The sequence below is a fragment of the Oncorhynchus mykiss genome, chromosome 9 (assembly GCF_013265735.2).
Source record: "Oncorhynchus mykiss isolate Arlee chromosome 9, USDA_OmykA_1.1, whole genome shotgun sequence".
Taxonomy (NCBI): domain Eukaryota; kingdom Metazoa; phylum Chordata; class Actinopteri; order Salmoniformes; family Salmonidae; genus Oncorhynchus; species Oncorhynchus mykiss.
In genome coordinates, this window is record NC_048573.1 from 28,160,481 (window position 1) to 28,184,743 (window position 24,263).

At 43.1% G+C, this 24,263-nt stretch overlaps 1 protein-coding gene across 12 annotated transcripts in view; it reads right to left on the reverse strand.

Annotated features, from left to right (window-relative positions):
- Positions 1 to 3,187: 3,187 nt before the first annotated feature.
- Positions 3,188 to 24,263, reverse strand: part of camk2d1 (calcium/calmodulin-dependent protein kinase (CaM kinase) II delta 1) — a 119,793-nt gene continuing 98,717 nt past the window's right edge. For 4 of the 12 annotated variants that reach the window (XM_036987760.1, XM_036987758.1, XM_036987759.1 and 1 more), the window contains exons 14-20: positions 20,175 to 20,228; positions 18,905 to 18,952; positions 17,832 to 17,880; positions 6,584 to 6,659; positions 6,350 to 6,444; positions 5,997 to 6,243; positions 3,188 to 5,587 (exon numbers count right to left, since the gene is read on the reverse strand). In XM_036987760.1, coding sequence (XP_036843655.1) covers positions 6,008 to 6,243; positions 6,350 to 6,444; positions 6,584 to 6,659; positions 17,832 to 17,880; positions 18,905 to 18,952; positions 20,175 to 20,228 — 558 coding nt within the window. In that variant the 3' untranslated portion in view covers positions 3,188 to 5,587; positions 5,997 to 6,007. The remainder of the gene's footprint in view (positions 5,588 to 5,996; positions 6,244 to 6,349; positions 6,445 to 6,583; positions 6,660 to 17,831; positions 17,881 to 18,904; positions 18,953 to 20,174; positions 20,229 to 24,263) is intronic. The other 8 variants (XM_021615342.2, XM_021615340.2, XM_021615341.2 and 5 more) reach the window with 2 other exon arrangements.

A 24,263-nucleotide genomic window follows, 5' to 3' on the forward strand; every position in this document is an offset into this window, starting at 1 on the left:
GATCTGAACCAACATTTTACTGAAGCAAATCACCCTCATATAACCCTGCACTACAGTTCTGTAGTGCTGCGCGATTAAACAAAATGTTGGTTATTTTTTGTTTTTAAAACAACTATTTGACTGTCGGTTCAATTATTTGAATTCCATTTAGTTTGGGTTTTGTCTGAGCTCAGTGTGCACATTGCGCTGTAATTTCTCTTGCAATGTATCAGATCATGCCTGAACTGTGCGATGTAGTAGGGAGTTGTAGTTTCCAACAGGCCAATGTTCTTTCTAGTTTAGCAACGAAAACGTGATAATTAACTACAATGACCATAATCCATTGCACGGCTACTTGCCCGTTCTTCCGCGATCAACGGGGGGATACACAGAGAGCAGTTTCTTCACAAGGTATCTCTACCTGAAAATACCTGATGTACGTGATTAATACAGTAGTTGGTATTCAGCAGTCATTAAAGTATGCCTTATTTACTTTGAAGAACTACTAAAATAGTGATTTTGTCAGACAGAGAGAGAGAGAGATGATGACTTGGAATGAAATAATAAAGTCATCAAATGAAACAAATGTAATATACGCAACAAGTGAAATAGTTTATTAAAGCGGCAATCAGCAGCAGAAACAATTACAAAGTGTGTCCTCCCCAACCCTGTTTTGGTAATAAGCTGAGGGATGGGGCTGGAAAAATGTAACCTCTCTCAAATGCATAGATAGAATTATGGATTCAATAACTGACCATCCATGATAAACACGTTTTTTTCACCATGTTTTGAGGCTATATAGTGCTTGTTTAAATTTACATTGTTTACAAACATTGGAGTAAAACAAGCTTATATTTTGGGTTCTGATAAGGTACGACAGTTGAACTAAGCTCATGAGACATTTCTAAGTTATTATTCTTCAAGAATCATTGGGTACATATCAGTAATTTATAAGTCCAAAAATGATCGTAGAAACTGATGATTGCCCCTTTAAAAGTAAAGTAACCTGAGAAACTGATGGCTAATAAGTGATAAGCTGTAATGGGCAGTCACTACCGTCACGGGACATTTTTTAATGGTTTTATTCTGTGTTGTTGCAGCATTCAAACCACATAATGCATAGTGCATTTAATGTTTCAAAATGTAAATTGATAATCGAACCAAAACGACCTCAGAATGCAATAATCGCTCAGCACTACAGTTCTGTTTTACAAAGGTAGCTCAAGCTGGTTACGTGTGCGATGTGTCTGCTTTTTTTGACCGGTCCTTTGACCACACACTTTCAGCCCCCGCTCCCATGTACTGTCATTGTGCATCTTTTCCTTCACACTATATCTATCCCTCTCTGTTTCTGGCTTTCTGATGTGTTCCTTCTGAGCAGTGCATCAAGACTGCTGCCACCTCTGTGCGTGTGAACGCATGCGAGTGTGTGTTAGTCCATAGAACCCTCACTGACATTGCGACCGGCCATTTGTGATCCGGAATGTTCTCGTTTCTTGTCTTTCGTGTATGAGCACTTATCCAAAATGACTGCACCTATGGGTCAGAACACTAGGTACGTCCCCCCACCCCCCCCCCCCCCCCAACAGCTTCAATCGTGTTTGACATCTCACCCCCTGTTCATTTTACCCCAGTGGTACATTACTCATATGAATGTCTACAGTAGCTTTGATTAAGCCTGTTAAGATTGTACAAGTGAGGATGGGGACAGAGAGAAACACCACAGAGACAGTGTGGTGTAGTTGTTTTGTTTTATTTGCTGTTGATTTCTTCTGTTGGTATCAAATGGTATCAAATAAATGGGGATAATCTCAAAAGATTGGCACATCTTGATTTTGACAGATTACTTTTGGTCTGATCTGTGATGGTACCGTGGAGATGGAATATTCTTTATGTAAAAAAAAAGAAAATTGGCTTTGTTTAATTTCGATCAGTAGATAAACCCAATAGATATGCTCTGAATATTGCTAGAGCCTTTTCAAATGCATTATTTCTCACTCAGTGGAGTTTTCCTTATTTAATCTTGTCTGAGGGCAGCTATGTGATTGGTTGGAAGGCCTGGGGGAAGAGCTTGTGACAGGCGAGCATCAAGTAAGAAAAGTTAGGGAGGTAAGTCGGCGGATGGATAGATGGACGGACGTTAAACGCGGGTTGCGACACTCAAGGTCCCTGGTTTGAATCCCCATGCCTTGTTTTCTAACCTTACATTTGAACGTTTCTAACCTTCATTTCGAAACTAACTTTCTTATTTTACTTTCTAATGTTAACCTCACATTTCTTGCCTGATAATGTATTTTGACTGGTGAGATTGAGGGTTGGTGTCTTGGCGGCAGAGGATGTAAAAGCCTAAACTTACTGCCCTCGGAAAAAGATCCACTGTAAAATACCCCCCCATGCAATATCAATATGAATTTGGCTCCCCACAGACTGATCAGTTTTCTGGATTTGTGTATTTTCATTTTGATTCAGACTTTGATTTCTATATTTATTTATTGACTTCCATCCGTGCTCTTCCTCTCCTCGACTTTGCGGAGCCGTGAGTGTTTTACGCGTGCGTTGGTGCGAGTGCGATTTGAAGATGCGAGTTGAGATGAAACAAGGGAATTGCAATTTCAACTCTTTGACCGATAAGTTGCCGATGTACACAAGGCTTCACTTAAATTCTGAAATGGTCTGGAAACCATGACTGAAACAAATACAGAACCGACATGGATGTACTGTAGTCCTGGGCTGGCTGAAATCATTGTTGGTGTCATTTGCAGTACGAACTATATCGATGTAACAATATTACGGTTCCTCACTTTGTCAATTTACTTTGTGTGAGAAAAAGTGAGAAATAAATTAAACAAAAGAAATCTGTCAAACGTACCTTTGATTCGATGAATCCGCATCTTGTTTCCATGGTGATACTATTATACATAAATATATAAATATATCTATGAGGGCATGTATTAGTTATGAAATGAATAAACAGGAAGAAAAAACAGAATTGCTAACATGGCATAGCAGCTACAGTCTGTACGTGGCAGAAAATAAAATTGTACATGTGTCAAATGTGTATGGAGTGGTTGTCATGCTTCCTAACCAAGCTACAAAGGGTTACCTTAGAGATTTAGAATTTAAATTTCGACATTTTACAGTGATTCATTTTGCCTTCAAAAATAGAGAGAACGCATCACAAACGATAAACAGGCATGGAAATAAGACATTTGGAAGAAATCACATTTTATTAGTTAGTTTTTTAAACATTTAAACATCAGTCCATTTCCCTCATAGCAACAATATACACAGTGTCCCATAGTGCAGTTCAACTTAACAAGTCATTCCCTTACATATCCATTGGCAAAACAAACAAACCCATTTAATAAATCTCTACCAACTAGGAAAACTGACAGAACAATGTGATTCCATACTTGAGAACAGTCTCACTTCTCCTCAGTATAAAACAATGTGTGTTGCTACTTGTCAAAGAGAGTAATTAACACACAGGGACACATCAGTGGTAAAAGGGGTAAGTAAAAGGCTCTTTATTTTCTTCCATGGGGGGGGGGGGGGGGGGGGGGGGTCAATCGTTCCACCGATATGCGAGGACTGGAAGAAATGATCAACAATAATCCAAGAAGGGACAACCTATCAATTCAACAATATAAAATTAAGAGAAAAAATAACCAATAAAATTCACATATTTATCATCCATATCATTATCATCCGTTCCATGTCATACAATGGCCTCGAGTAATATACGTGGACATTATATCTACAGTATAGTTTTACATTCCATCATTGAGACTTCACAGTTCTCACGTGATGATGTATAGCCAAACGCATATCATAACGAAACATAGGTACCATTTTTCCCTTAACATAAATTGTCAATTGAAATTCCCAGCAATCATACTTAATATTGAGCCAATTGAGAACAAGTGAACTTGAATTGTCAACCGATTTGTAAACTAAGCTAATGTTTAAACAGTTTAATACTCAAGAGTTTAAGCGAAGCTATAGCGATTCACTCAATCACGAGTCTATACATCACCACAAGAAGCACGCTCGTGTTTTGACGTTCACTTATGTTCTCATAGATTTTTATAGCCATTTCTACACAAAAAAACCTGACATTTAAAAAAAAAAGGGTTGACAAACTGCGATATGTTGGTCACTGTCCTGTAAAGCTTAACGGATATCACTTTTGTCATTGGGACCGATGTGCAATACTGAGATCATATGAATGCACTCATGAGTTTGTCAGTTCACCGCATATCCCCGACCCTGATAATATTGGAAAACCAAGCCGTATAGAGTGCCCTCCGTAATTACTGGGACAGAAGCATTTTTTTCTTCATTTTGGCTCTGAAATCGAAGTGACCTTCAAGGGCAGACAGTCATCTTTAATTTGAGGGTATTTTCATCCTAATTGGCTGAAGCATTTATAAATTACAGCACTTTTTGTACACAGTAGTGTGTGTGTGTGTGTGTGTGTGTGTGTGTCCCCACACAGATTATTTTGTGCCCAATAGAAATTAAATGGTAAATAATGTATTGTGTCATTTTGGATTTTCTGCACTCATGTGGAGACTACTATGATTATGAATAATCTCAAATGAATCGTTAATATTTATGAGTAAGGAAGTTAGACACACAATATCATACCCTCCCCCAAAATACTAACCCCCCCTATTATTGTAATGGTGAGAGGTTAGCATGTGTTGGTATGATATTTGTGCGTCTAACTTTCTCACTCATCATTATTCACGATTCATTCAGGAGTATCCGTATAAAAGTGACTCCAAAATGACACAATACATTATTTACTCTTCATTTCTAATTGGGCACAAAATAATCTGAAACAACCACAACAAACAGAAAATGCATCCAACAAATGTGAGTCACAAACTTAATGTAGTCATTGCGTGCTATGAATATGAAACCACATAGTTTTTACTACTTTAATACACATTTAAGTGAATTTGTCTCAATACTTTGTCCCCTAAAATGGGGAGGACTACTGTGTACAAAAAGTGCTGTAATTTCCAAACGGTTGAGCCGATACGGATGAACATAACGTCAAATTAAAGCTGTCAGTCTGCACTCTAAACTTCAGCCACGATTTCAAAAGAAGAAAAAAATGCTTCACTGTCCTAATAATTACGGACGACACTGTATTACTGTATATTATTTAAGATTGAAAATCTCTCAGATATATCTCATAAACCCACAAATTTGCAAACTTCACATATCGTCAACAACTCTGGCATGTACTCTATTCATTTTCCTATGGCATTCAAACTTAAAACATGTTTAAAATTAGGAAATTATTGTATTAAAATAAAAAATATATATGTTTCAGTCATAAATGTCCTGCGATGAGACTGAGAAGAATGGAACAATGCGATAAAACACCAACATTTTCTCTATAAAATTATATCGTCAAGATTGTTGTTTCCTTTTTATATTTTACAAGAAGAATCTTCAGTCCAGCAGCGACGATATGTAAACAACACTCAGAGGGCGAAGTTGTAGCGTTGGGATGGGATTGGGAGAGGATGTCACACACTTAGTAGGCAAATTCCGCAGGTCAGCTGACAGCTGTAGGCTAGGGGCTCCTCAACTGCGACAGAAAGATGAGGAATTGACGCATTTTACACGTGCTAATTAGTAACTTGCATTGTAAAAAATGTGTTTGAGGCCAGCTAAGTTAGAGAAAGACCAAAGCAAAACCAAAGCAGACCAAGCTAGCTACATAGCTCCAGGATGAAGCAGGTTGGGTGGACTAAGCACACCTAGTCACCTACCTTGACTAGACTAGGGATGATCAGGGCTAAACCAGAATAAAGGCAGACCACACTACACACATTAGCAGGCTAGCAGCTACATAGTGCAGGCGGAGCGGATCAAGTTAGAGATACAGGACAGGGACCAGGTAGGGGATAGCAGGGCCAAAGCAGAACCAATCTAGCTACATAGCTCCAGAATGACTGGATAAAGCAGGTCAGGCCAGCACAGGGCTATAATCCCACCTCCAGTCAATTTATTTGGCGGGCACCGTGGGCGAGCCGGAGCGGTGGAAGTGGATGTTCTGCCACTTGGCGTCGCGGCGGTGCCAGATGCGGGTCTCCTCCGACTGCATGGTGCGTGGCATGCCGCTGGCGTCCATGTACTGGGTGAGGCGGATGTAAGCGATGCACGCCGCGTCGTCGCCGATCAGGTGCACGTGGGGGTTGAGCAGGATGGTGTGGACGGGCCCTTGCTTTCCCCTGGACAGAGCTGGATGAGAGAGGCGGATTGGAGGGAAATGGATAGAATCAGCCCACAATCAAGGTCATTAAAGCTTCTACAGTCATTGGTGCGTAATGGAATGCAGGGGCTCTACCGTTCTCAAAGTAGAATCTGTGGAAGTCGGTTCCCTCCAATAGGTTTCCCAAAGCCTCTGGCTCAAAGGATGTAAGCCCGGGATCACAGATCTTCCTGTGAGACAGAAGTGGAACACAAACAATTACGTTTTCAAATGGTGCAGTGTTGGCATATGGATAAATATCTAGATTGTAGGTCCTCTGTATGCAATCGCTGTTGTAGATCACTGTAGGTAAAATACAAGATCACTAACGTATAGGCTTCAAAGTCTCCATTGTTGATGGCCTCAATCAGCTGCTCAGTCACTTTGATGATCTCCTGCTTACGAGCTGAGAGGGGGAGTGAGAGAAGAAAAAAAATACATTTCCACATGTTGCCACAAACCTAACAGTGAACTGTCCCACAATCGTAGGCGATTCGAGTAACACACCTCTGATGTGTTAAGTAATCAAGGGAGTGAATGAATCCCTTTAGAGCAGTTTGAGGGATTTACATTAACCAGAAATGCACCATTGAGAGCATCCTGTCGGGCTGTATGACCGCCTGGAACGGCAACTGCACCGCCTGCAATAGCAGGGCTCTCCAGAAGGTGGTGCAGTCTGCCCAACGCATCATCGGGGGCACACTGCCTTCCCACCAGGACGCTTACAGTACAGCATCCGATGTCACAGGAAGGCCAAAAAGATCATGAAGGACATCAACCACCTGAGCCACAGCCTCTTCATCCCGCTATCATCCAGAAGGCGAGGTCAGTACAGGTGCATCAAAGCTGGGACCGAGAGTCTGAAAAGCAGCTTCTATCTCAAGGCCACCAGACTGTTAAATAGCCATCACTAGCCGGCCTCCACCCAGTACCCTGCCCTGAACTTTGTCACTGTCACTAGCCGGCAACCATCTGGTTACTCAACCCTGCACCTTAAAGGATGCTTCCATATGTACATACTGTAGACATGGAATCCCTGGTCACTTTAATAATGTTTACATACTATTTTACTCATTTAATATGTAAACTCAGCAAAAAAATAAACATCCTCACTGTCAACTGCGTTTATTTTCAGCAAACTTAACATGTGTAAATATTTGTATAAACATAACAAGATTCAACAACTGAGACAAACTGAAAACGTTCCACAGACGTGTCCCTGAACAAAGGGGGGTCAAAATCACAAGTAACAGTCAGTATCTGGTGTGGCCACCAGCTGCATTAAGTACTGCAGTGCATCTCCTCCTCATGGATTGCAACAGATTTGCCAGTTATTGCTGTGAGAGTGTTACCCCACTCTTCCACCAAGGCACCTGTAAGTTCCCGGACATTTCTGGGGGGAATGGCCCTAGACCTCACCCTCCGATTGAGATCCAGGCTCTTCGCTGGCCATGGCAGAACACTGACATTCTTGTCTTGCAGGAAATCACGCACAGAACGAGCAGTGTGTCTGGTGGCATTGTCATGCTGGAGGGTCATGTAAGGATGAGCCTGCAGGAAAGGTACCACATGAGGGAGGAGGATGTCTTCCCTGTAACGCACAGCATTGAGATTGCCTGCAATGACAACAAGCTCAGTCCGATGATGCTGTGACACACCGCCCCAGACCATGACGGACCCTCCACTTCCAAATCGATCCCGCTCCAGAGTACAGGCCTCGGTGTAACGCTCATTCCTTCGACGATAAAAGTGAATCCGACCATCACCCCTGGTGAGACAAAACTGAGACTGGTCAGTGAATAGCACTTTTTTCCAGTCCTGTCTGGTCCAGCGACGATGGGTTTGTGCCCATAGACGACATTGTTGCCGGTGACGTCTGGTGACGACCTGCCTTACAACAAGCCTACAAGCCCTCAGTCCAGCCTCTCAGCCTATTGCGGACAGTCTGAGCACCGATGGAGGGATTGTGCGTTCCTGGTGTAACTCGGGCAGTTGTTGTTGCCATCCTGTACTTGTCCCGCAGGTGTGATTTTCGGATGTACCGATCCTGTGCAGGTGTTGTTACACGTGGTCTGCCACTGCGAGGACAATCAGCTGTCCGTCCTGTCTCCCTGTAGCACTGTCTTAGGCGTCTCACAGTACAGACATTGCAATTTATGGCCCTGGCCACATCTGCAGTCCTCATGCCTCCTTGCAGCATGCCTAAGGCACATTCACACAGATGAGTAGGGACCCTGGGCATCTTTCTTTTGGTGTTTTCAGAGTCAGTAGAAAGGCCTCTTTAGTGTCCTACGTTTTCATAACTGTGACCTTAATTGCCTACCAACTGTAAGCTGTTAGTGTCTTAACGACCGTTCCACAGGTGCATGTCCATTAATGATTTAAGGTTCATTGAACAAGCATGGGAAACAGTGTTTAAACCCTTTACAATGAAGATCTGTGAAGTTATTTTGATTTTTACTAATTATCTTTGAAAGACTGGGTCTTGAAAAAGGGACGTTTATTTTTTTGCTGAGTTTACATACTGTATTCTAGCCATCCTATTCAACTATTGCTGTATACACACACACACACAATTATTTCCTACGTATTCTACAGATATACAAAATATTCTATCCATAATGTCTATATCCCATCGTCCTAATATTTATATATTTATTAATTCCATTATTTTACTTTTAGATGTGTGTTGTGAACTGTTAGATACTACTTACTGCACTGCTGCAGCTAGGAACACAAGCATTGGAAAAATAAGAATGGCGCCGGAGGAGATAGCTGCCGTTTTACGGGCTCCTAACCAATTGTGCTATTGTGTGTGTTTTTTTGCACATAATGTTTCTGCCACCGTCTCTTATGACCGAAAACAGCTTCTGGATATCAGGACAGCGGTTGCGCACCTCGTACGGGATGAAGATTTTTTTCTTTAACGAGTCAGACACAAACAATTTATTTCAAAACACCCGACATGGCCCAAATCCCAGTCATTCGCATGAAGGAGAGACAGAGAAATCGGGGTCGTAGGTCGGGGATCCGACGGCGAGTGAGTAAACCAGCTCTACCATCAGTCCTATTAGCCAACGTGCAATCGTTGGATAATAACATGGATGAGCTCCGATCAAGACTATCCTACCAACAGGCAGTGGTGGAAAAAGTACCCAATTATTTGAGTAAAAGTATAGATACCTTAATAGAAAGTTCCTCAAGTAAAAGTCACCCAGTAAAATACTACTTGAGTAAAAATCTAAGTATTTCTTTCTAAATATACATAAGTATCAAAAGTAAAAGTATAAATCATTTCAAATTACTTATATTAAGAGAAGCAGACTGCACCATGTCTTGTTTTTAAAATGTAAGGAGAGCCGGGGGCACACTCCAACACACAGACATAAATTACAAAAGATGCATTGTGTTTAGTAAGTCCGCCAGATCAGAGGCAGTAGGGATATTCTCTTGATATGTGTGTGAATTGGACAATTTTCCTGTCCTGTTAAGCATTCAAAATATAACAAGTACTTTTGGGTGTCATGGAAAATGTAGGGAGTAAAAAGTTGACCAAAATATAAATTGTAAAGTACAGATACCCCCAAAAACGACTTAAGTAGTACTTTAAAGTATTTTTACTTAAGTCGTGTCTGAACGATGACATGGATAACATACAGCTGGCTGGGTTTTCAGTCCATCGGCAAGCTAGAACAACTGCCTCGGGTAAAGACAAGAGGTGGCGGTCTGTGTTTATTTGTAAATAACAGCTGGTGCACAAAATGTAATATTAAGGAAGTCTCAAGGTTTTGCTCACCTGAGGTAGAGTATCTCATGATAAGCTGTAGACCACACTATTTACAGAGAGTGTTTTCATCTATATTTTTCGTAGCTGTCTATTTACCACCACAAACCAATGCTGGCACTAAGACGGCAATCAACGAGCTGAATACTTCCATAGGCAAACAAGAAAATGTTCATCCAGAGGCGGCGCTCCTAGTGGCCGGGGACTTTAATGCTGGGAAACTTAAATCGGTTTCACCTCATTTCTACCAGCATGTTTCATGGGCAACCAGAAAAAAAAGAAAAAAAAAGAAAATAAAAAAACTCTAGACCACCTTTACTCCACACATGGAGATCCGTACAAAAGCTCTTCCTCGCCCTCCGTTTGGCAAATCTGAACACAACTCTATCCTCCGATTCCTGCTTACAAGGAAAAACTAAAGCAGGAAATACCAGTGACTCGCTCAATAAGGGAGTGGTCAGATGACGCAGATGCTAAGCTACAGGAATTGTATTGCTAGCACAGACTGGAATGTGTTCCGGGATTCTTCCAATGGCATTGAGGACTACACCACATCAGTCACTGGCTTCATCAATAAGTGCATCGTTGACGTCGTCCCCACAGTGACCGTACGTACATACCCCAACCAGAAGCCGTGGATTACAGGCAGCATCCGCACTGAGCTAAAGGGTAGAGCTGATGCTTTTAAGGAGCGGGACTCTAACCCGGACGCTTGTAAGAAATCCTGCTATGCCCTCTGACGAACCATCAAACAGGCAAAGTGTCAATACAGAACTAAGATTGAATCGTACTACGCTAATCGGATGTGGCAGGGCTTGCAAACAATTACGGACTACAAAGGGAAGCACAGCCGCGAGCTGACCAGGGACATGAGCCTACCATACGAACTAAACTTCTATGCTCGCTTCGAGGCAAGCAACACTGAAGCATGCATGAGAGCATCAGCTGTTCCGGACAACTGTGTGATCACGCTCTCCGTAGCCGATGTGAGTAAGACCTTTTAAACCGGTCAACATTCACAACAGTTTCTACCCCTAAGCCATTAGACTCCTGAACAGCTAATCAAATGGCTACGCAGACTATTTTCATTGTCATCACCCACATTTTTACGCTGCTGCTACTCTTTGTTTATTATCTATGCATAGTCACTTTACCTCTTCCTACATGTACATATTAAATCAATTACCTCGACTAACCTGTGCCCCCGCACATTGACTCTGTACCGGTACCCCCTGAATATAGCCTCGCTACTGTTATTTTATTGTTGCTCCTTATTTATTTTTTTTACTTCAGTAAATACTTTTAACACTTTTAAAAAAAAACTGCATTGTTGGTTAAGGCCTTGTAAGTAAGCAGTACACTGTAAGGTTGTATTTGGCGCATGTGACAAATACACATTTATTTCACTACACCCACAATAACATCTGCTAAATACAGTGTATGTGACCAATACAATTTGAAGTAGTGGTGACAATATGACCCACACCACAGTCAATAGGTTCAGGGGCCAAGGTTCACCATTTACACACACACACACACACACACACACACACACACACACACACACACACACACACACACACACACACACACACACACACACACACACACACACACACACACACACACACACACACGGGAGAGTGTGTGTTTCAACAACCTTTCCACAGATAACATGATTTCATTACCTTGCAAGTTAAGTAGCCAAGGTAAGAGGTAATGGGTGTAAAAGAAAAATAAAGCAGGTTTTGTGGTTTAGAAAATCTGTTATTTGAGGTAGATGTCAAATGGAATGGTAGTGAACTGACTGTTAGTACTGACTGTTAGTACTTTTTTAGCGTAACATGCACTTAAAACGTAGAGAATTAAAGTCCCAGGAATGAGAAAAAGATCAATTCTCTTTCGTAAACTCTTTACCTTCGACACTATTGTCCCTTCTGACACTTCCAATCGGCGAGACTGACAGAGCACAAAGGATGCAAATTAGTAACGGTTGCCCTCAGGTTCTGTGTACTTGTCGGAACGTTGTTCACCAATGTGAGGAAGACTCCAGTGAAGAAAAAAGAAAGAAAAAACACTCCAGTTGGGTCTTACATAAGCCACCAGTGATTGGCTACTAGTCTGGCAGTTCGTATGATACAGCCCCGTCCAACACGTACAAACCTCCGGTACGTCCCCCTGACAACACTCAATAAGCACACGGAGTGAAAACAAAGCTGTGTTTGCCCGTCAGTTATTTTCTACATCAGAAATAGATGAATGGCTTTCTCAGAAACTAAGAGCTGGGACTCGGCAAACAAAATATAATTTTGCTTTGTTGACAAATTGGCTTCTTTTAGGAAACATTAGTACTCTTTAATATGTTGCTTGCCATGAGGGACTGTATATTGAGGTGCACACACATCAGTTTGGATCCTGGTGGATAAAGCAACAACAATAAGATGAGAAACAGATCCATGGTTTTGACAGGAGAGAAACAGAGCGCAGAGCTTTTTCCTCCGTGACCGACTGCCTCGGTCTGAGCCTGATGAGAATGAAAGGCACACGGTCTACAGCTGGGGAAGCGAGACAGTTTGAATAGCCCAGATCACTCTGATTCTACCGAAGGGAAGTCTTCATCCTTTTCCACAAAAAATGCAATCCACTTAATCAAATGCGCTGTCAATGTAGAGACTAATGGTCAATGAAACCATTCCTTTCCTGGAAGTCTTCAGTGCTGTCTGTGCAAAGAAAACAACTATCAAAACTAGTCCTTAAAGTGTACTCCCACTCCTTTAGACTGTTCACAGTCAACCCTGGAGCTGACGACAGTCTAATTCTCGACGTACGTATCAACTAAAGGTCGACCGATTAATCGGAATTGCCGATTAATTAGGGCCGATTTCACGTTTTCAGAATAATCGGAAATCTGTATTTTTGGGCGCCGATTTGCCAATTTTTTTTTTTTTTTTACAAACCTTTATTTAATCTTTAGTTAAAACTAGGTAAGTCAGTTAAGAACACATTCTTATTTTCAATGACGGCCTAGGAACTGTGGGTTAACTGACTTGTTCAGGGGCAGAACGACAGATTTTCACCTTGTCAGCTCGGGGCATCCAATCTTGCAACCTTACAGTTAACTAGTCCAACGCAATAACGACCTGCCTCTCTCGCATTGCACTCTACAAGGAGACTGCCTGTTACACCAATGCAGTAAGCCAAGGTAAGTTGCTAGCTAGCATTAAACTTATCTTATAAAAAACAATCGATCATAATCACTAGTTAACTACACATGGTTGATGATATTACTAGATATTATCTAGCGTGTCCTGCGTTGCATATAATCTGACTGAGCATACAAGCATACAAGTATCTGACTGAGCGGTGGTAGGCAGAAGCAGGCGCGTAAACATTCATTCAAACAGCACTTTCCTGCGTTTTGCCAGCAGCTCTTCGTTGTGCCTCAAGCATTGCGCTGTTTATGACTTCAAGCCTATCAACTCCCGAGATGAGGCTCGTGTAACCGAAGTGAAATGGCTAGCTAGTTAGCACGCGCTAACTGTCGTTGTGTTGCTGATTCGAGCCCAGGGAGGAGCGATGAGAGGGACGGAAGCTATACTGTTACACTGGCAATACTAAAGTGCCTATAAGAACATCCAATAGTCAAAGGTTAATGAAATACAAATGGTATAGAGGGAAATAGTCCTATAATTCCTATAATAACTACAACCTAAAACTTCTTACCTGGGAATATTGAAGACTCATGTTAAAAGGAACCACCAGCTAACATTTGTTCTCATGTTCTGAGCAAGGAACTGAAACGTTAGCTTTCTTACATAGCACATATTGTACTTTTACTTTCTTCTCCAACACATTGTTTTTGCATTAATTGAACATGTTTCATTATTTATTTGAGGCTACATTGATTTTATTTATGTATTATATGAAGTTAAAATAAGTGTTCATTCAGTATTGTTGTAATTATCATTATTACAAATGTATTATTATTATTAATTTAAATCGGCAGATTAATCGGTATTGGCTTCCATGGTCCTCCAATAATCGGTATCGGCGTTGAAAAATCATAATCGGTCGACCTCTAGTATCAACAATGCAGTAATACTTTTTTCCTATGCCCAACCTTGGTGCATTGTAAATGCATTACTGTATACATTTCCAAAGACAGTGATGATGAGCCCAGTACTTATGATCTGGCAACCCCTGGTTAGACTGACTACTCCAATGGCAGACCATGACCTCCAGAGGGCAGCAGAGTACACACATACTGGACGGCTGTGTGGGAGACTCGGGCTGCTTTGCGCCACTGAAGCAGAGTGCAACAACGGGCCAACCTACAACACGCAACCTCAGAAAAGGGGTACTTTTTTAGAACCCTTCTTCACAGGGATCCATGACGAACAGTAACAGGGTGTGTGCCTCTGTTTAGTATTTGATATCTAGTGCCATGTACAATGAAGGAATTATTTGCATGTATTTTCACTCACCACGCTCACCAAATGAGCCCAAAAGTCATATCCTAAACAAATGTGGACTTCAAATGAGGCACATCTGATAGTGGTCAACAGGATATGGAGGAACGTTCAGGGAAAGTGGGGCACAGAGGGTAGTAGGTTTTGGGGGGAAATTGTTTTAAGTTTGTGCCCTCTCCCTCACTCTGGGCAAACTTACACTGCATGTCGCTGGGGCCTGGGCTAGGCAGGGGCCCAAGGGGGTGCCGAGGCTGAGGCCCCTGAGTGTGGGTGTGGTAGGGCCCACAGTGGGCGGCAGGGTGGACGGAGAATAAGACCACAAAGAAGGAGGTGAAGAGGAGGAGCAGGTAGCAGGTGACCAGGGCCCTGAGAACATAGTGGCACAACTCCTCCCTACTGGGCCAAACACTGGGAGAATACCAGCAGGAGGAAGATGAGGAAGAGGAGGAGGAGTGGTACGAGCCTGAGTGCTCCCGCCAGAAGCACGGGGAGCGTGGGGAGGAGGGACGGGAGACTTGGGCAAGGGTGTCAGGGTGACAAGGGTTATTGGTATGAGTGGTGGGTGGATGGATGGAGGTGAGGGATTGAAAACAAAAATGTAAAATGGAGAAAAGAAATGAAAGGTTGAGTGAATGAAGGATGAGTGACATTGCCTTGTCCTCAGTGGGAGCTCTGGAAACAAAATGCTGAGGAGGAAAGGCATGACAAATGTTAATTTAAAAAAATGTATGCTGGGATGGTTGTAAGGCCTCCTCTTTCTGGCAAGTGTTGATGTTACAGGGTGAGTGCCACTTGGGCACTGATAGGTTCCTGTGTGTTGGGTTGGTGCTTCAGAATGTGCTGTGGCCAGCAACATGGTTTTGTTTATTCGGAACAGTAGAAAATACAGGGCGAGACAATGCAAAAACCCACATCCTACAGTCTACCAACTCCTACACACGCACAACGTGATGGAACGACCACGTCAAACTGGGAAATGCAATGCCTTCATCTTTCAAACAAAGAAAAACAAAGGGAATATGAAAATGACGAGTCTCTAAACAACAGCCGCAACACAGACACGTTTGGTGGAGAAAACAGTAATGAGACGGTGTCACATTGCACAAAGCCAGAACCCATCAGTAATCATCCGTCATGGAATGCAAACGTTGACAGAAAGCAACTCTCAAATGCAATGAAACATAATTTTCTCTCCACACAAACTGCCATAGCTAGGAGTACTAGGAGCTAGGAATGACTGTTCAAAGCAGGTAGCTCATGAGATTGACCAATGAAATTGCATCCCCGCCTCGGGCCTTTTGAAGGAGTGTAGAGTGAGGAGATGAATCATTGTGATTGGGGTCATCGTCACGCTCCCCAGATGCCATGACGTCATACAAGGAAATCCCCGATCACACTTGTAGGCCATGTCATAGCGACTTTAGCTAGCTAAGCTCGTGCGCAGAAACACGTTAAATCGGGTCCAACGGTGGTCTCGTGCCGAACTGCGCACGTGGAGGCCGTCAAATCAAAGGCACTCCTTGTGAAAGTGTGTCGGTTTGTCACTTTCACGAGGTTGGAGTAATAACATGTTCGACTACTTAAGACATTGGCTCCAATCCAGGTCGTGCCTTCAGATTTCGAGAAAATGAACAGCGATGGAAGAATATTTCACTTCTCTCAACTTCTCTAACCCCAAACCTCAGCCTGGTCTGCTTTGCAAGCGTTCCCGGTAGTCTCGCAATGTTGCCCCTCTGGGTTTAAAAAAAAAAAAAAAACAGCAAAACCATCCATTTGAAGAGGAAGGTAAACAAATGCTACTAATGACAGTGTGTGTGTGTGTGTGTGTGTGTGTGTGTGTGTGTGTGTGTGTGTGTGTGTGTGTGCACGAGCAACACCATTACATCTGTAATGGTGTTGCTCGTGCACACACACACACACACACACACACACACACACTGTTCTGGCTCAGTGGACCAACAGGGCAGCAGCAAAATGGGAAATCATGCAGGGCCTGCAGCAGAGCCTGATTTGGCTCCCTAAACGACTGTACACAGTGTCCACACCTCCCCCATGGCTTCTCTTTGTAGACTCAGCCTGCTCTCATTGTGTTAGTTCCCACAACCCACTGTAGACACAGTTCCAAATCACTAATGAGTCACTAACTAGCTCAGCAGAGTGGGTATAAAATGCACCACTGACAATCAAAGTTGGGCCACTATTCACCCATTGTTCTGCCAATACCATTGGTCTTGGCAGGTAGCCTCGCGGTTAAGAGCATTGGGCCAGTAACCGAAAGGTAGCTGGTTCGAATCCCCGAGCCGACTAGGTGAAACATCTGTCCATGTGCCCTTGAGCAAGGCACTTTAACCCTAATTGCTCATTTAAGTTGCTCTGGATAAGAGTGTCTGCTAAATGACTCAAATGTTAAACAAACACAGTGAAAACAGAAGGACGACATCAATTGAACTTTCATAAAAATAAAATGCATGGTGAGACATATGACATCATTCACAGGACTGACAGTGTAAGTAAAGTCTTGCAGTTAAAATGTATTGATATAGAAAGACATTCTAGCGTTACAAGTTTGGAGGATGGCAGTGCATGATCAGATGATAGACCGATAGGGGGCCTCCCCCGAGTGGAGCTGCAGTCTAAGGCACTGCATCACAGTGCTTGAAGCGTCACTACAGACCCGGGTTTGATCCCAGGCTGTGTCACAACCGGCTGTGATCTGGAGTCCCATAAGGCGGCGCACAATTGGCCTCAGACGTTGTCTGGGTTAGGGGAGGGTTTGGCCGGGGGGGGGGGGGGGGGGGGGGGGGGCTTTACTTGGCTCATTGTGCTCTAGCGACTCCTTGTGGTGGGCCGGGCGCCTGCAGGCTGACTTCCAGTCGTCAGTTGAACAGTGTTTCCTCCTCCTCCAACACATTAGTGCGGGTGTTAAAAAGCGCGTTTTGGCAGGTCATGTTTCGAAGGACGCATGGCTCGACTCGTTGGGGGAGTTGCAGTGATGAGATAAGATCGCAATTGGATTCCAATGGCATATTATAAAATTGGGCAGGAAAAGGGGGTCAAATAAATAACGATGGACAGATGAAGTGGATTAATTAAAGCATATGGATGCCTGGAAAAAGCAGAATGGATGCCTGGATAAACACATGCTTACCTGATGAATTCTTACAAACAAAAGAAAAACAGGGATAGCAGTACATATTGATGCAAAATCAGTAGGACAGAAATACATACCAACACGTCAGTGCTGTGAGAATAACACATTCCCTTTCACTTAGACTGTGCACAGCCAACACCGAGCTACTTGCCTAATACAGGTGTGTGCTCCTACCTTTCACGTCCTCATCCTCCATGGTGGTGTTTGCACTCTCACTGGACTCCTGTTGGACAAGAACAAACAGCTGAGAACAATGAACACCTGTCGGCCGTTGAAACTGGATAAAGCGGGAGCACAAGAGAAGTAACGCTTTGTCAGATGAGTAAAATAGTTTGGGCAAAGGAAACTGATTATCTTCGGGAACCGCTGAGAGAACAGATTTGGATAACTAAACATACTCTTTTGGGCTATAGTCACACAAACAAAAATATCATCATTGACATTGTGACAGAACAGATTTGAACAGAGGTCGACGTCTCACTTTGGTCACACAAGCTGTAGGGCCTAGTTTTGAACTATGTCATTTTAACAGCAAGCCACTAGCAGTACTACTCCAACAACACTCAGATAGTGAAAAAACCGAATGCACATCTTCACGCACAAAGCGTGAAAACAACAACATATCTAAAGGAGACATATCCCTGGATCCACATTCGTCAAACCGAATCGCATTCTAGCTCGTCGGGGAACGGACTCTACAAGGTGTCGAATGCGTTTCACAGGGATGCTGGCCCATGTTGACTCCAATGCTTCCTATAGTTGTATCAAGTTGGCTGGATGTCCTTTGGGTGGTGGACCATACAGGGAACTGTTGAGCGTGGAAAAACCCGGCAGCGTAGCAGTTCTTGACACAAACCTTTGCGCCTGGCACCCTTTTACCATACCCTGTTCAAAAGGCACTTAAATGTTTTGCCTTGGCCATGCACCCTCTGAATGGCACACATACACAATCTATGTCTTAAGGCTTAAAAATCCTTCTTACGGTGTTCTTAATGTTTTTATATACTCTGTGTATAAATACAGCATGCACATTTGTTTAACCTGAGATCAAACATGTTGACAAAGTCCTAAGTCCGGTGTCTGTGTGAAGCGCAAATGAAACAAACATTTAGGACATACACACCAAGGCGCCATGCATGCAACGTTATACAAGGCTTTGTAAGAAAACCAAACTAGCTTATCACTCTGCTAACTAGAGGACAACATCAAACACCTAAATGTTTGGTACTACTGTTCCATTTACTCACTACTTTGTTTCCATCAGTTGGGTTGTGGATGACAGTGGTTTGAGGCTCCTGGTTCACAGAGAGGAGGAGGAAGAGGGTGAAGAAGGGGTTAAATAGACAGGAAATTGGCGTGGTAAATAGTTAATAAGAAGGAGAGAAAAAAAGGGCCAAAGGAACCTCGGAGAAGGCAAGTTTTGGGGGTAAAAATCAAGGACAAACGATGCACCACTGAGGCTATAGCTAAGGGCTTTAATGCAGCACACCCAACTTTTTCCATGAAAACGAGAGATCTTTGAGTCGTCAACTTGGTGCAATATAAAAGGCATCAGAAGACAAGGCTATGATATTCATATTTAAAACAGACACACAGCAACCAAGACAGGATGGGAGGTGTACAGCAGTAGGAAGCATGCTAGTCACCAGGCCCTTCCTGGATATAAACTACAGGAAGGTATTTTACGTGTGTACAGCCAAAGCAAGGCGTGCAGTTGACCCTTAAGAGCTGACTCCAGACAGTGTGTGTGTGTGTGTGTGTGTGTGTGTCTGTGTGTGTGTGTGTCTGTGTGTGTGTGTGTCTGTGTGTGTGTGTGTGTGTGTGTGTGTGTCTGTGTGTGAGAACATCAACATGCCACATTTCTAACACCTAGAAATACATAACCCCATCACTTTAGAAGTAGTGTAATAGCCATTGTTAAAAAGCCACGAGGTTATTACCATGTTATTGTATACATAATGGGATGGAAAAACGAAGCTAATATTTTGTATGCATTTACAAATGGTGACATTATACTAGGGATGCGTCTCCGGTTCTGCCCGGGGCTGGTTAAATACAGTACAGGCCTCTTGGCTGACCTGACATGTCTAACACGCGTAGATAAAACTGCTGTAAGTCTGGGTCGATTCCCTCTGGGCAGTGCCGACAGGTGGGCTGTCATAAGGCATGCCATGGCACGGTCACGTTGAAGCTCATGTGTGGTGACAGGGTGACACGGATGGCACTAGCGGAGTAATCTTAGGATGCGTTTCACTGCTAGTGTGCAAGGTCTATTTTGGGAAGCACGCATGCGTGTTTTAACCAGCATGTCTCATTGGTTTCCTTGGTAACTTGGGGGGGGGGGGGGGGGGGCTTAAGTGGAGTGAAAGTAAAAACACAAACCCCGGGATGTACAAAAAAAGGCATCACTGGGAACAAAACAAAGACAGACGTTGTTAGAGTGAGGCGAGCAGCCCGAGCATGGAGGATGAGACAGACAGACAGGCAGGCAGACGTGCAGAAAGACAGACAGTGTACCAGAGTGGGGGGCTCTTTGGGGCTGGTGACTACATTGGTCTTGTTGTTGTTGATCTAAAAAGGTAAGTGGACAGAGACGGAGACAAGAAACAGCGATTGATATCAGGAACAAAGGACCCAGTGGTCCAAGCAGGGAGAGAGACAGGAGAGGTGTCCCGGAATACACAGCTGCGGGAGTGAAAATGTTAGGAGTTAACGAGAAAATAATCTGCAGGGTATAAAGAGTGAGAGAAAGTAAGTTCACGAGACAAATCTGTGGGTTCCAAGCCTGTAGCTGGTCATCCTTATTCTGGAGGATTATAAGCAGAATAAACATGCAAAGGAGTTCCTTGCTGAAACAGAACTTCATAAACATGAACTTGAAAGCGATCGGCTGTTCCGCTCTACTATTTTTCATGTTTTTCAGGAAGCCTAAATTGCCACTATTAAACGTCGTTTATGGAGACCTTAAATCTAACGAAGTAGCGCCATTGTGGCTCTAAACTAGAGATGAGAAATACAAATTCAGTAGTCATGGAATTATCCAATGCTGTTGAAATTTAAAGTAAAACGACGTTGTGACATCCCAATAGTTTTTGGGTTTTTACTGTTAGCAGGAACATCATCGTCTGCATCGGAAGCACGTCAGGGGACAAAATTAAGGTCAAAAAGTGTTATGCTATTCCTTTGTGAACTGCATGTCCTGATTTTGTAGCCCGGTCATTGGGCATCCCAGCTATGTAAAACATTTTTTTTTAAGTACTAGGTAATATGGGTCAACTGGAATGCACCTGATCATCGAACTAGGTTCTCCTCAGGGAGATATAGGGAGCTAGCCATGAAACTCAAACTACACATCAAGAGGCTTATACAATGGGTTGCTCATTAAACCAATACGAGACAACTATCCTTGGCCAGGGATCTACAAATGGCCGATTGAACCACCCAGAAACTAACCACTAGACAGCACTAGGGTGTTCTATAATCAACCACATAACTGGCAAGCCGTGGTAGATGCAAGGTTGGACAAAAAATAGGGACAGGAATACCAGCAATATTGGCATTGGCTCAGTCTCAGACAGAACACAAAAGAGAACAAGACAAACGGGGTCCAATATCACAACCCCAAAACACAACCAAGACTCAAGACCCTAGACTTAACAGTACACTCTTTGAGAAAGGCTATTTTATAACAAACACATTTACATTTGAGTCATTTAGCAGACACTCTTATCCAGAGCGACTTACAGGAGCAATTAGGGTTAAGTGTCTTGATCAAGGGCACCGACAGATTTTTCACCTAGTCCGGAATAAAACCAGCGACCTTTCGGTTACTGGCCCAACGCTCTCAACCGCTAGGCTACCTGCCGCACACATTTGTAATCATTAAAGATTTAGCATACACAGAAACCAAAATTGATGGCAGGACTAAATAATGTAATGCCTGCCATTTCCCCAGTCCATTAGGTTATCTACTCTTCAACACAGCCTCAGAGGCAGTGACATTTAAGAGGGTAACATGCTGGACCCCTGCGCTAAACCTGAAATAATCCTTCAAAAGCTGCCTGCTGTGCTTTCAAAACACACCGATGACTCACACGGCTGCAGATAGACTGATTTAGAAAGAGTTTTTGGGCAAATATATCAGGTACAAATGTACCTAGATGCTAAACCTCCTACAGCTGCTTAAACCGCCTGCCATAAGCACCTTGGGGTAACGGTGTTATCAAATATATTGGTTTATCCATCACCCCTCCTCGGAGGACAAAAATAACTTGGTATGTACATTTACATTTACATATTTGGCACAGCAGTTACATGTAATGTATCTCAAAAGACCAATATGTAACTACTGTGTCAAAAAAAAGAAAGTTCCATGTATGTAAAAAAATGTGTTTAGAATATACATAAGTTATTTTTGTCCTCCGTACTTCTGTTTTAACCTAGAGAGGTTAGAGAAGCTATCTAGATCCTCAACGAGACTGTGCAGGGGATCCATATTACGAATTCAAGACAAGTTGAGTCATCGGCATACATTGACACCTTTGCTTTTAAGCCCTGGATTTCTAGTCCCTTGAGATTGTTGGATCTGATTTTAATAGCTAACATTTCGATGGTCCTAAAAAAAAATGGCTGTGCAGCGACGTTCCCCATCCAACCTGACAGAGCTTGAGGGGATCTGCAAAGAAGAATGGGAGAAACTCCCCAAATACATGTGTGCTGAGTAAAGGGTTTGAATACTTATGAAAATGTGATATTAGTTGTTTTATTCGGGGGGGGGGGGGGGGGGGATACATTTGCAAAATGTTCTTAAAACAAGTTTTACTTTGTCATTATGAGTTATTGTGTGTAGAATGATGAGGGGAAAACACAATTTTAGAATAAGGCTGTAATGTAACAATCAATTACATTTATGACAAGTGGACTCCAATCAAATTTTAGAAACATCAAGTATAACTAATGGAAACCTGCGCTCAATTTCGAGTCTCAGCAACTGGTCCGAATTATGTAAATAAGGTATGTTTTAAAAAAAAAAAAAAGTTGCAAAAAAATTCTAACAACCTGTTTTCGCTTTGTCATTATGGGATATTGTGTGTAGAATGATGAGGAGAGTAAGTGGATACCTGCTCGTTGAACATCTCATTTCAAAATCATGGTCATTAATATAAAGTTGGTCCCCCCTTTGCTGCTTTCTGGGAAAGCTTTCCACTAGATGTTGGAACATTTCTGTGGGGAGGTTGGGCACTGATCTTGGGCGATTAGGCCTGGCTCACAGTCGACATTCCAATTCATCCCAAAGGTGTTCAATGGGGTTGAGGTCAGGGCTCTGTGCAGGCCAGTCAAGTTCTTCCACACTGATCTTGACAAACCATTTCTGTATGGACCTTGCTTTGTGCACAGGGGCATTGTCATGCGGAAACAGGAAAGGGCCTTCCCCAAACTGTTGCCACAAAATTGGAAGCACAGAATGGTCTAGAATGTCATTGTATGCTGTAGCGTTAAAATGTCTCTTCACTGGAACTGAGGGGCCTAGCCCGAACCATGAAAAACAGCCCCAGAGCATTATTCCTCCTCCACCAAACTTTACAGTTGGCACTATGCATTCGGGCAGGTAGCATTCTCCTGGCATCCAACAAACCAAGATTTGTCTGTCAGACTGTCAGATGGTAAAGCGTGATTCATCACTCCATTCATTACTGACCTTAGGCTTGTGTGCGGCTGCCCGGCCATGGAAACCCATTTCATGAAGCTCCCGATCAACAGTTATTGTGCTGATGTTGCTTCCAGAGGCAGTTTGGAACTTGGTAATGAGTGTTGCAACCGAGGACAGATGATTGTAATGAGCTACGCGCTTCAGCACTCGGCGGTCCCGTTCTCGGAGCTTGTGTGGCCAACCACTTTGCGGCCGAGCCGTTGTTGCTCCTAGATGTTTCCACTTCACAATAACATTACAGCTGACCAGGGCAGCTCTAGTTGGGCAGACATTTGACAAACTGACTTGTTGGAAAGGTGGCATCCTGTGAACGGTGCCACATTGAAATTCACTGAGCTCTTCAGTAAACCAAACAGTAGAATGGCCTATGTCAGCAACGGGTGTAGCTGAAATAGCCAAATCCACTCATTTGAAGGGGTGTCCACCTACTGTTGTATATATAGTGTATGTCAAGTGCAGCTCCTGGGTATGTGATCCTAGTATTTTAGGATCAGCATTTGGAGAGGGAGGCAGACAGATGCAGGGGGCATACACAAAGTCAGCCAGTATTTTGACACTGGACTAAAGGTGGGGAGACGGCCACTGGAGGACAGCTACTGTAGCACAGCCGTGAGGGGGATAGCATGTGATTCACTGTCTGACACAGACCCCCAGTGGGGAGAGCAAGAAATGAGGGGTTGAAAAGAGGGGTGTGAGTGACAAGAGGGGAGTGTGAGAGAAAAGGGGGGGTAGGGGAGAAATATAGAAAATAGAAAGGAGCGAGCAGTATTGAGAGGAGGGGAAATAAAATCCCCCAATAAGGAAGAGAGTGACACGAATTTTGTAGTCAGATTTAGAAACAGAGAGATAGAGGGGGAACAGAGTTACTGAGGAACACGTGGAGGTCATATTGAACC